This window comes from Phoca vitulina, unplaced genomic scaffold (genome assembly GCF_004348235.1).
Source record: "Phoca vitulina isolate PV1807 unplaced genomic scaffold, GSC_HSeal_1.0 scaffold3, whole genome shotgun sequence".
Classification (NCBI taxonomy): Eukaryota; Metazoa; Chordata; class Mammalia; order Carnivora; family Phocidae; genus Phoca; species Phoca vitulina.
In genome coordinates, this window is record NW_022589706.1 from 58,030,222 (window position 1) to 58,042,617 (window position 12,396).

At 33.2% G+C, this 12,396-nt stretch overlaps 1 protein-coding gene across 3 annotated transcripts in view; it reads left to right on the forward strand.

The window, feature by feature from the left end:
• The window catches only part of BMP2K (BMP2 inducible kinase), a 130,442-nt gene that overhangs the window by 60,486 nt on the left and 57,560 nt on the right, over nt 1-12,396 (forward strand). For all 3 annotated transcript variants that reach the window (XM_032400610.1, XM_032400611.1, XM_032400612.1), the window contains exons 4-7: nt 1,443-1,585; nt 3,345-3,466; nt 5,559-5,640; nt 9,847-9,979. In XM_032400610.1, coding sequence (XP_032256501.1) covers nt 1,443-1,585; nt 3,345-3,466; nt 5,559-5,640; nt 9,847-9,979 — 480 coding nt within the window. The remainder of the gene's footprint in view (nt 1-1,442; nt 1,586-3,344; nt 3,467-5,558; nt 5,641-9,846; nt 9,980-12,396) is intronic.

Consider the following 12,396-nt stretch of genomic DNA (forward strand, 5'->3'; position numbering starts at 1 on the left):
AACCCAGCCTGAGAAAATGCATGAGCATGCTGTTTAGACAGTAATAATAAAAGGAACAGGTGTGTATGCACCTTCTTGCAGATTACAAAGTAGTAAAGGTTCATTTGTCCAACTTTGTTAAAGGAAAGTTTCAAATTAGCAATTCCCAAACTTGATTTTTATTAGAATGCTTTCTGAATGAATCACATATTCACTTGTGTTCTTAGATGATGGTAAACTTTTTCTTAATAATTTAGAATTGTCATTAGACTATTGATTATTTTGATATATGTAATATATAATCATCCTCTCAGGGCTCATTGGTATGACTATTTGAGTTTAGTAAGTTATTCTGCCCATTGTCTTTTTCAGGGGGCCTGAAATTTAGAGCATAAGCATCTTTTTTTTTTTAAAGATTTTATTTATTTATTTGAGAGAGAGAGAATGAGAGACAGAGAGCATGAGAGGGAGGAGGGTCAGAGGGAGAAGCAGACTCCCTGCCGAGCAGGGAGCCCAATGCGGGACTCGATCCCAGGACTCCAGGATCATGACCTGAGCCGAAGGCAGTTGCTTAACCAACTGAGCCACCCAGGCGCCCCTAGAGCATAAGCATCTTAACCCATCTCTCCATTTCCACTCTTGTGATTCCCTCATAATCAAGGAGATCCTTTAAAAAGCTAGATCAGGAAGTTTCCCTGGTTGTCAAGATAAATCTAAAATATGGCTGATGGGTAGCTGTCTTGTCAGTTTTCATGTCACTTTACCTCTTCTCTGCTTCTTAGACCATACCTCCATTGGTTTTAAGTTATTCAAAGTTTTAAAGCTCTTTTCCAAACTGGAGGCCTTTGTGCATGTTGCTTGCTGTTGCTAGCATGCTTTTCTCACAGATCTCTGCCTGGCTGGTTCCTAATCATCCTACAGTCTCAACATAAATATCACTTCCCCAGACAGACCTCATCTGACACCCTCTCCTCCCCATCCTCCTTCACCAAGGAGGTTTTTAAATTTAGGTTCCTCTCATATTATCTTTATTGTATATAATTATATGTGTTTATTTTTGTAATGGCTTAATGTTTATCTATGCTTTTAGATTATAAATTCCATGATAATATAAACTTTATTTTTGCTCACCTCTCTTTATCCAATAGCTAGCGCAGTGTTGAATAACTGTTTCTTCAAATCCATGATGCCATCAATTATAAAGTATATCTTGATTTCAGAGATGTTAAAATCTTAAAAAATGGCTAGTAGCATCTATCTTAAGATGTTTTCATTTCAGAGATGTAAAATATGAAAATGCATGTCTTTGAGTCAATATGATATGGTACAGTAAGGCTCCTTACATGAGCATTATGAAAAAGCCAATTCCCTGTTACCTGAGACCATACAGGAATTTCTTTAATTCTTTGTGGTAGTCTTCTTTTACTAAAAATATGTCTTCTCAAAATTTTTTTTTTGGTTAGCTGGACAGGTAGTGAATCAGATGAATAAGAAGCTGCAGACAGGTTTCACGGAAGCAGAAGTGTTACGGATATTCTGTGATACCTGTGAAGCTGTTGCCAGATTGCATCAGTGTAAGACTCCAATAATTCACCGGGATCTGAAGGTAGGAATTTTAGACTACTTATGGATGAATACATTTTAAACTTTAGCATTAAAATGTTCTTTGACTATCTTCATCTATACTAGGTTTTATTACCAGCACTGAGAAGGGTCTCTCTGTCCCAGGCTTCATTTCCTGAGGCCTTGTAAAGACTGTAGAATAGAAATTGTGCTTTCCATGACCCTGAGGGCTTCTAGTTAGGCTGTAGAAGTGAATGTTGTGCCCTCTACTCTGCTTCTGTTGTACCTAGTAGGCTTTTTAAAAAGGTTTCACATGAGCAAAAATGTGAACTTCACTGATGTAGGTTGAGTGTCCTTCCACACTGTTCTCGTCCAGTTCAGCTCTCCTCCTGTTTCCTGTAATCCATATTAAGCATCAGGATGTTTTCCAGAGATTTTGGAGGCAAACTTGAATGGGTCTTTTTACTCACTTATTTATAATTTACTGTAGTTTTCTATAATTTACTATAATTTGGTGGTGATTGTCTTTAAGGTGATTTTATCTTAGCTTTTTGTGGGCTCTGATCTCTTGTGTAGGGTACCCACTTGTTACATTGGAAAAAGTCCCCAAAGAGGATTTAAAAGTTCCTGGTATCATATTTCTCAAGATATCATTACATACATTATTTAAAACCATAGGTGTCTTCTTTGATGCCCACAAACACTAAGATTATAAAAATTTCTCTTCCCAAAATGCTATATGCCCAGATATCCCATGGCTAAACTTTCACCCCGCTTCAAGTCTGCTCAGATTAACTCTCTCAGTGAGTTCTGTCTTACACACCTTATCTATAGTTACAGCCTAACATTTCTGCTCTTTACCCTGCTGTATCTTTTATTATCACTTGTTACCTTCTTGTAAGGTACTATATAATTTGCTTGTGTATTGTGCTTATTGTTTACTTTCTGTTCTCTTCTACTAGAGTGTAAACTCCATGTGGGCAGGGATTTTTCTCTTTTGTAGTGATATATCCAAGTATTTGCAGTGGTGCCTGGCACATAGCCAGGGTCTCAATAAATATTTAATGAAGGAATGAATCCCAATTCTGACTGATTATACAAAATTTATGAAAGGTGATAATAAAATTCTCTTAAGATACAAGAGAATAGAAGGTGTCATTTAAAATGTAGATTGTTAACCATGAAAACATCATCTAGGGAAACCTACAGTAATATGATATAAATTAAGCCAAAATTGAAATGCATGCCTGCAGACTTCTGTCCTTTAATTTGGATAAACAGTGTAGTTCATTTTAGTTGTTTTGAATATGCAGTGTTTACATTTTCCCGAATAATTCGGTATAACTTTAACACATAAAGTCAAAATTGTGTTTTTTAGTGGAGCATTGTAGATAAAAATGGAATTAGAAGTCAATCAGGTAGAATTTTAATAGTTTTTGTTACTTGTCTATAGATAAACTGAAGTGTCAGAAAATGATAAAAATGGAGGTACAGTATAGATAGACTTGGACTGCTGCTAGTTCTTCTTTTTTTCATAGAAGAGGTTTAAAGAGGATTTGGGGCTTCTTGGCCCCTGCAAAAATCATCCTGGGATGGGAAAAGCATTTCTCTGTTCTTAATAAGAGAAACAGTAGACATAGTCAAGTATATTTTTGGTCTGATTCTTTTGTCCTTCCTCATAATTTATCTTACTCCTGTCTCTGTGTATATATGACACAAACCTTTCAATGTTTATTTTATAAAAACATGGTTATAAAAATAAAATTCACTTTGAAAATACTAATTATTTATTTTTTCTGAAGGTAGAAAATATTTTGTTGAATGATAGTGGAAACTATGTACTTTGTGACTTTGGCAGTGCCACGAATAAATTTCTTAATCCTCAAAAAGATGGAGTTAATCTTGTAGAAGAAGAAATTAAAAAGTAAGTTTCTGTCTTTATTGTGCTTTGTTTCATGGGAATTTTAGTTCAGTCTGTGGACCACTTCTCCTAATACAAATTTTAGGTGTTTGATTTATAGATTTCTTCAAAATATTTCTGTGACTTTGACTAATTTATGTCTGCTCTAGCTCAGTAGAAATATATTTTATCATGCATACAGGTTTTTCATGTACGTTGTAAATATATTTATCAAGAAATTTGTTAAGCTATAGTAATTTGTGGAATCATTAAAGGGAGTTTTAAGTGATTGTTGTTCGGTTAAACATCTTTGTTTTTACTAATACTGAGGATTGTGCTTGTTAGGAAAAACATTAAATTATTTGAAAGCTAAGTTTTTACTTCATATTTAAAATGAGGAAGATTGACTTCTTAATGTATTGAAAACTGTGTGGAAAACATGTTACTCTGTGATAGTGTATTAGAAAGCTCTCTGGTAGAAATACGTCATATCTGCTTATATTTTCTTAATTTTGTACTTTCTCTGGTTGCTAGAGTACCTGTAAGTACTTTTCCCTGACTTTTCTGTTTTCTAGTTTTAGAAAATAGAACTGTTTGTAAATCTTAGATTACCTTAGTAAAATGATACAGAATGCCCAAAGATCTTTGAGAATAGCAATTTCTGCGTAGTTGTCTTTTCTAAGTTGCCTTTCTTCACTCCCTCACAATTTCTCAATTGTTTAAGACTAAGTGCTATCATTTGAACTTCAGTATACATTTTGAAATGACTCAAGGAGAGCTGATCTTACTGTGGCCCATTTGTATAACACTGTGGGTTTCTAGACTATGTATTGCTACTAAGGAAACTTAGCCTATGATGATTATATTAGATTCCATAAAACTTAACTCCTTAGTAAACATATAAATGTCCTGAAGAACACAAGAACAAATTATTGAATTGGCTTCTTGCGGATATATATATATAATTAAAAAATTATTGGGTCATGATATATAATGCCAGCTTTAGGATCTCTGACTTGCTGAAGGTTTCATTTCTTGCTGTTGAATTTGAAGTATAGTTAAGGTTTAGTAGAATTTTGCAGTAGTGATAAATGCAGGCTCATGAGGAGTTCTTTTGCTTTGTGGCTCAATTGAGGAGTTAATGGTCTAACCATTTATTCAGTTGGTAGGTGTTTATTCAGGGCCTGCAATGCAGTGGGCACTTGTTGGTGCTGCAGTCTGCAGTATAGCGTGAACAGAAGTTCTGCCCTCATGCACTTTCTTTCCTGGTTTCTCAGGTTGCTCCTCTGTAGTGTCTCATCAGTCAGGGTAATTTTGAAAAATAAGAGGAGAGAATGTTGAGCCTTAAGATATTTCATATAAAATGAAACATATCAACACTCAAAATTGATCTTAAATTATGCCATGATACAGGAATTCCTTCCATTGTCTAATAATTTCTGCCTTTAGTGAAGAATACTTCACTAAAGTATTCTGTTCATAGTGGATTTAGAATTTTTATATTGGTAAATATTTTCTCACAGTATCTTTTAATTCCAAATAGCTTATGATGACAGTCAGTTCTAGAAGTGTTCTTAATTAGTGTAGTTAGAATTATGGCAACTAGGTTACTTTTAAAACAACAATGATATAAACAAACCTAAAGGAGATTTACTACTATGTGCCAGGAATTATGTTACAGTCCATAAAAACAAACTCCTTAATAAAACATATAAATTAATTTTTTGAGAGGGTAGCGATTTTGCTTTTAAATTAATAGACTAAAATATTTTGATAAGAATAATTTTAGAGTCAAATTATATTATTTAAAATAAATTCAAGGAAAACTATATTTTCAATCCATTGTCTTTAAGATTTTTTATTAAAGAAAATTAAGTTTTTATATCATTAGAGATGCTATTGCACTTGTTGAATAAAAATGTGTATGTAGATGCTTTGTATTGTTAAATCTTTATGGACTTTTATTGAGCTTTTTAAAAATAGTATTATTTCTATATAATGTTATTGAAACTAAAAGTTTTTGTAGTATTTTATATAGAAACAATGTAGTATCTATCTATCTATCTTTTTCTTTTTTTTTTTATATCTCCACTCCATTTCACTTATTTACTGCCAGGTATACAACTCTGTCATACAGAGCCCCTGAAATGATCAACCTTTATGGAGGGAAACCTATCACCACCAAGGCTGATATCTGGGTAAGGCCAAGAAAGGTTAACATTTTCTCTAACCAAATTAAAAAAAAAATCTGAGTTCAGTTGATTATTTTCCCCGTGTCCCCCAAAAGGTATTTCGTAATAAGTAGAAGAGAGTGGTATATAATGGAGCTTCTTATTCAGAAGAAGAAAACAAATAGAACATTTTATCTTCTTAATCCTGAATTGGAAAGCTTAGGTATAAAAGAGTAAATAAAGGACTTCCATATAATGTAACGTTTTACTACAGTATTTTTTAGAATTTATAGAGAATGTTAATATTTTTTTGATCGTAATTTTGATTGATCGCAGTATGGAAAAGCTGGCCATAACTCTTAAGTAGTTTTTATAAGTATTTTAGGATTTTTTAATGGAAACTAACAGGGAGTAAAGCTTTTTTCTAATTAAAATCATACCACTGACTAACTTCTATATATTGAGGATCTTATCATTTAACATATACAGTTGACCCTTGAACAACATGTGTTTGAACTGCATGGGTCCACTTAATATGCAGGGTTTTAAAAATAAGTATATTGGAAAACTTTGTGGAGATTGGCAACAAATGTGAAAAAACTTGCAGATGAACCACGTAGCCTAGAGATACTGAAAAAATTAAGAAATAGTTATATAGTATTGTAAGAATACAGTATGTAATACATTACAAAATATGTGTTAACTAACTATGTTATTGGTAACTGGTCAACAGTGGATTATTAGTAAAGTTTTGGGGGAGTCAAGTTATACATGGATTTTTAACTGCATGGGGGGTTTGGTGCCCCTAACCCCCTATGTTGTTCAAGGGTTAACTGTGTATCTAGATTGAATTATTAAGATGATCATGTATCTATATAGTTGAACTTTATGTTAGAATGCTAATACTTCTTTAGAACTTGTTTCATAAGGAAATATATTTTGGCGGTATTTGATAAACTAGCAAGAAACTCTATTTTATTTTATTTTATTTTTTTTTTTTTTAAAGATTTTCTTTATTTATTTGACAGAGAGAGACACAGCGAGAGAGGGAACACAAGCAAGGGGAGTGGGAGAGGGAGAAGCAGGCTTCCCGCCGAGCAGGGAGCCTGATGTGGGACTCGATCCCAGGACCCTGGGATCATGACCTGAGCCGAAGGCAGACGCTTAACGACTGGGCCACCCAGGCGCCCCAAGAAACTCTATTTTAAATGTGAATTCATTTAAATTCAACAAGTATTTAGTCATATCTACCTCCAGTAACTGTATTAGGGATGGAGGAAAAAAATTCCTTTGGAAATAGTTCTAGAGTTTACAAGAAAAGTCATGTTTGTTTTATTTTTAAAATGTATTTAGAAAGTAGTAGAGCATAATGTGTGAAACCACATGAATATCTCCTTGGTCCTCTTCTGACCTCCTCCTTACAGGGGTTGGGATACTAAATATTCTTGCAAGGTAATAAAAAAAGAGTATCTTTGATATCTTTTCATCTGTTGTAATATATACTTTTGCATGAGTGATCTTAAATCTTAGTTGAATTTTTAACCATATGCACAGTTGAATCAAACCTTGGGTAAGTTTGATTTAGTTAACTTGATAACTGCTTGTAGATCACCAGCTTGAATAATTCAAACTCAGTTTGCTTTTCTCAGCATTAACATTTGACTTATTAAATGGCTTACAGTAACTGCCTTACAGTATAATTTAGACAGCAAATCCAATCAGATCTTAATTTATAAAGTGAAGGTATTAGAAGAGGTGGTTGTGGAAGTCTTTTCTAGCCTAATTTTGTGATGGCTGTTGAAATCTATGTCACCTAAAAGAGTATTTCAACAGCAGAGAAAACAAGAGACATCATAGCTTAACTACAGTTTGGAAATCATCAAGGCTTGATTGAAAAAAATAGTCTCTAAGCACATGATCGTTACCCAGTATCTTAATAAAAAAGGAGGGATCCTTTCAGACTTTGTATGCATGCCAGTTAGCATACTAAATTGCTATAAATTTAAACTTTATACCATTTATAGATTAGTATATGGGGTAGTATTTCTATAATGGATAACTGGGTATAGCTGTGGAGTTACAGATAGATTACCCAAAAATAAAAAAGAAGAAAAATAATCAGAAAATAGAATCTATGTTTATATGCTTGACAGAAACAGAATTTTAATTTTCATGGTGCCATTTTTTTCTTGTCTTAGCTCAGGTGAAACAGAAGTATGTTATAACATTTTAGGTGTGAATGAAAGAATATCCAGAAAAAATACTCAGTTCATACTGGTCAAGAATTATATTTCTGATTCTATTTCAGGGTAGTCCTGATTCTCAGGGACTTATTATATTGAGGTTAAAGTATTCATTTAGCACTTTATATTTTGGGAAAAAATTTTTTTTTGCCTGGAAGTTTTCATTGTAGGTTATTTTTATCCTGAGAAGTAGGATGCTGATTTTATAAGCATTAGGAAATTCAGTGAGAGATGCTTCATGTTATCTTTTAATGAGGAAAATTGAAGATGATGATACTTAGCCTTCAAAATCAGGTCACTTGTTTCCTCCTTTTTTTTGAACAATTCTCATCATACCAAATGGATAAGGAGGCAAATGCCTTTGGTGTGAAAAAATTAGGACACCTGGTTGTGTTCACACTGTGTGAAGCAGAGTATTTTATATTTTATATTTATGTTTTTTTAAGTACACTGGCATTGCTATCTAAAATTGTTGTCTGGGAACTCCTGCAACATTTACTCTAACAGAAGACACATTACTAAACGTTTGATTGATAAGATAAAACTGGCTAAAATGCAGAACTCTTAGACTGTCATCTGGGCAGGAGAAAGGTGTAATTTAATGTAGATATTACACCATTAATAGTATTTTTTTTTTAGTGCTGTTAAGGAAGCCTGAAGCTCAATTTGCTGTATAAATACTGAAATTATCTTCCTTACAGAAAAAAGCATTGTAAATATTTTTAAGTGACATGGAACTGGTTATTTCCATTCAGAATCTTCCATTTCATTAGTCACAGTAATGCTTTTGAACTTACTAGAATTACTCTTCTAGAATTGAAATTTCTAGAGTTTTTAAACTTTTATTGTTGGAAGGCTATATTGAAAATAATGTTTTGTAAATACTGTTGAACTTACAAAGGTGTTTCTGCATATTATGATTTTCATGGTAGTTAGAGAACTTAGTGTATTTGTTAGTTGAGTGTGCTAAGTTGATGTGTGGAGAAAATCCAACAAAGGAGAGGTGATAGTAAGGCCAAATTTCAGTATTGCTGATATAATTGCATACTGACTATTGGAGAATTTTATTACAGTCTTTTTAGAATTAGAAATATTATCCTTTACATTCTTAAGGCTTGAGGTGACATTTTTTTTATAACAACAACATGATTTCTTGAGCCAAAAATCACATTTTATTACTGCTTCTCAAGTTTGAGCTGTTAGCAGCTTGGTAGCTAGGAATTTCCTATGCTACTTTTCAGAATGCAATTTGTGTTGTTCTAGGGTGTTTTGTCCTCATTGTGAGCAAGTAGATTTATTGGTGCTGTGCTGTCTAGGAAGCCATGCAGGTGAAACAGACAGAACCCTTTCTTTGTGAATTTTATTATAGATTAGCTAAGTACAAATATGAGTAGTATATTTAGAATAAAAGTTATAGGGTTATATTTAGAAGTAGAAAACTAATTTTTATGATATGAAATAATGACATATGTCTAATGAATAATCAGTAAAACTATTGATGGTTGTCTGATAAATTTAACTGTGCTGGCGAACTCATATTTGGAACCCCAGGATTTTATAACATGTTTTATTTTGATTTTTAAAAAAATGTTTTTAGAGGGAGCCTTGTGATTATTTTGTTGGTTATATGCTAGTTTTGTGCTAAATATATTTTTTCCTTGTGAAAGAAATAAAAATACAATTTTTTCCCCAAAGGGAACCAGATACTTTCAATTTTAGTTACATCATTCATGATTTAGAGTTCCATTATAGCTTTAATGCAGCCAGCTAACCACAGATGTGATAGCAAAATATGGAAGTGATAAATGTCTTTTCAGAAATTAAGCACATTAATTGGTTTAAGCAGTAATTTGTGAAAAGAGTGATCCAGTATTAGAAACAGACTTTAGTTTTTTTTAGTAACATACTTAGTTTTTGGTCTGGGACTATGTTTTTGTCTTGTGATTGATTACTTGAGCTCTGATGATATTCATACTTGTTTTTTTTACAGGCGCTGGGATGTTTACTGTATAAACTTTGTTTCTTTACTCTTCCTTTTGGTGAGAGTCAGGTTGCTATCTGTGATGGCAGCTTCACCATCCCAGACAATTCTCGTTACTCCCAGAATATACATTGCTTAATAAGTAAGTACTTGGAAAATTTTATGAAAAAATTGTAAGATACTGTAGTTAAAGGTGGGCTGTCACATCTCTTTACCTAAGCCTAATCTTTTGATTTCATGTATTACAGTTTTGTGAAACTATTATAAAGAAAAAACATTAAAAAATGTTTATAAGACTTTTATAGGAATGAAAGCAGCCTAATTACCGATTAGTGCATGGATATTTTTAAGCCCCCTAGATAAGCTTTTGTAGAACATAGAGATTATGTAATTAAGGAAACTGGAATTTCTGGAAAACCTTAGAGCAAAACATTTAATTACTCAGTCTTTGTACTTTGAAATCTAAATATCCAGATCTGTTGCTCTTTTGTATCAAAGTATTATCGGTCTTAGAGTGTAGCTTATTTGGCCACCCTTTTAAATATTTATTCTTTATTGATTATAAAGCGTTTATTGGAAAACAACCTGAGTGTAGTATCAGGAAGGGGTAGACCTGTGGGCCCCTGACTTCAAAAGAATACCTCAGTTTTCCTTCTAGCCTCTGTTAAGAGTTTTTTCTTCCTTTTGGATGGTACTATAAATTTAATTTTTTATATTTGTACATGGTAAAATTTCTGGAAAAGATGATTGAGGGTGAGGAGGATGGCTATCAGATATTAAAATTAAAATAATATTAGGAAGCTGCAGTATTTAAACAGCACCTCTCAGCACTGTTTTAATTAAAATGTTTCTAGCATGTCTGCTCTGTTTTTTGCATTTTAAACATCCCGTCATAGCCTCCAGCCACACCGATCAATGCAACGGAAAAGAGGGCTAATCTAAATATATTTGATGTTTTGTATTATAAAGATGGCCATTCAACTCAAGGGGAAAAATAGATGGAAATACAAAAAATTATTAGGGATTTGTGGACAAAATTCAATTCCAAGCTGAAAATCTACCTCAAACTTTATGCTAAAAATTCAGATCAATCAAAGACCTGAATGTAAAAAATAAAACATAAATGTACTTGAAGAAAATAGGCTTGAATTTATTGATAACACTGGAATGGGTAGTCTACAGGCATTAGATCTCAGAAACTAGGAAAGAAAAGATGAATCTGTTACATATAAGTTTAAACCATTAAAAGTACCCCCCCAAACCTATGAACCCCAGCATAAAGTCAAATAATAAATTGGGAAAAAAATATTTGGTACACATTTGACAAATGGCTAACTTTTATAATCTATAAGGCTCAGGTAAATCAAAAAGAAAAGGGCAAACACTCCAGTAGAAAAATGGTCAAAAGAAAATGGATCATAAAAGGATATCTGGCCTTGCTATGCAAACTTGTTTAAAGAATAATCTTTTTATTTATGTGGATTTGCTCAAACATGTTGGAAATTGGAGAAGTATGTCAGTTGAACACAAGCTTACATTGCTTCATGTGGATTGTTTTTCCTAGGCAAAGGGAACCAGAGTAACAGGGTAGGAGAGGTGGTGTTATAACTTACAGGGGAAAGGAAATAGCCCTAAGCTTTGCTGCTGTCCTGCCGGCGTGAGGACTTTTAGCTCTAATTGGGGAGTATTAAATATGAGTGTTTGTACCTGGGTGGGATCTTCTTCATAGAGAGATCTACCTGAATTTCCTGTGGCTCCCTACTAATGGGTCGTTCCCTGAATAGCACCCCTGCTGGCTTAGAGTTCCATTTTTATCTTTATTGGTTGAGCACTTGCCAGCCTTATTTTGATGTATTTTTATATCCTTGTGGCAGCTTCCAGCCAAATTGCCTTCCCAGGTGCAGGTTACCTTCCCAGGTACCAGTTAATGTTTTTGTCAGTGCTCTGGTTGACAAAGTTGTATAGTTTTTCAGGGGTCTGACCCAGCTCTATTTTTCCCATTATCCCTGTAATTTTACCCTGCCATTTTACAGAATGTGATTTTTTAAAAAAGCAAATATACCTTTTAGAGTATATTTGAATAAACATAGATCCATAACCCCCTCTGTTCAGTTGCTTTCCTCCTTCATTGTCCAAAAATTAGGGCATTAAAAGCATGAAAGGACTCTGATTGCAATGCTCAAAGAATAGATTGAGGAATTTACTTTGGCTGTTCTGGCTAATTGAAGTTTAACCTTTTATTGAGGTCCTTGTAAATCATTGTAACTGTGGCTGTTTTGTTGCTGAGTATAATGTTTTCATCACAGTTGAATGAGGGTTTTATTGGGGATCTTTCAGTGTCATAGAAACTCTGAATATTCTCAGTGGACAATGCTGTATGAGAGACTGGACTATATATATATATATATATATATATATATATATATATACACCCTGATTCGTGATTTATTTTGCTTGTAGTTGTAAGATCTTATTTTCTTGAGTTAGGTTGGTTGGTTTTTTTTTTTCTTCTCTGTGTATGTGTGTATGGGTATGTGTTTGTATATAATGGGAAGGAAA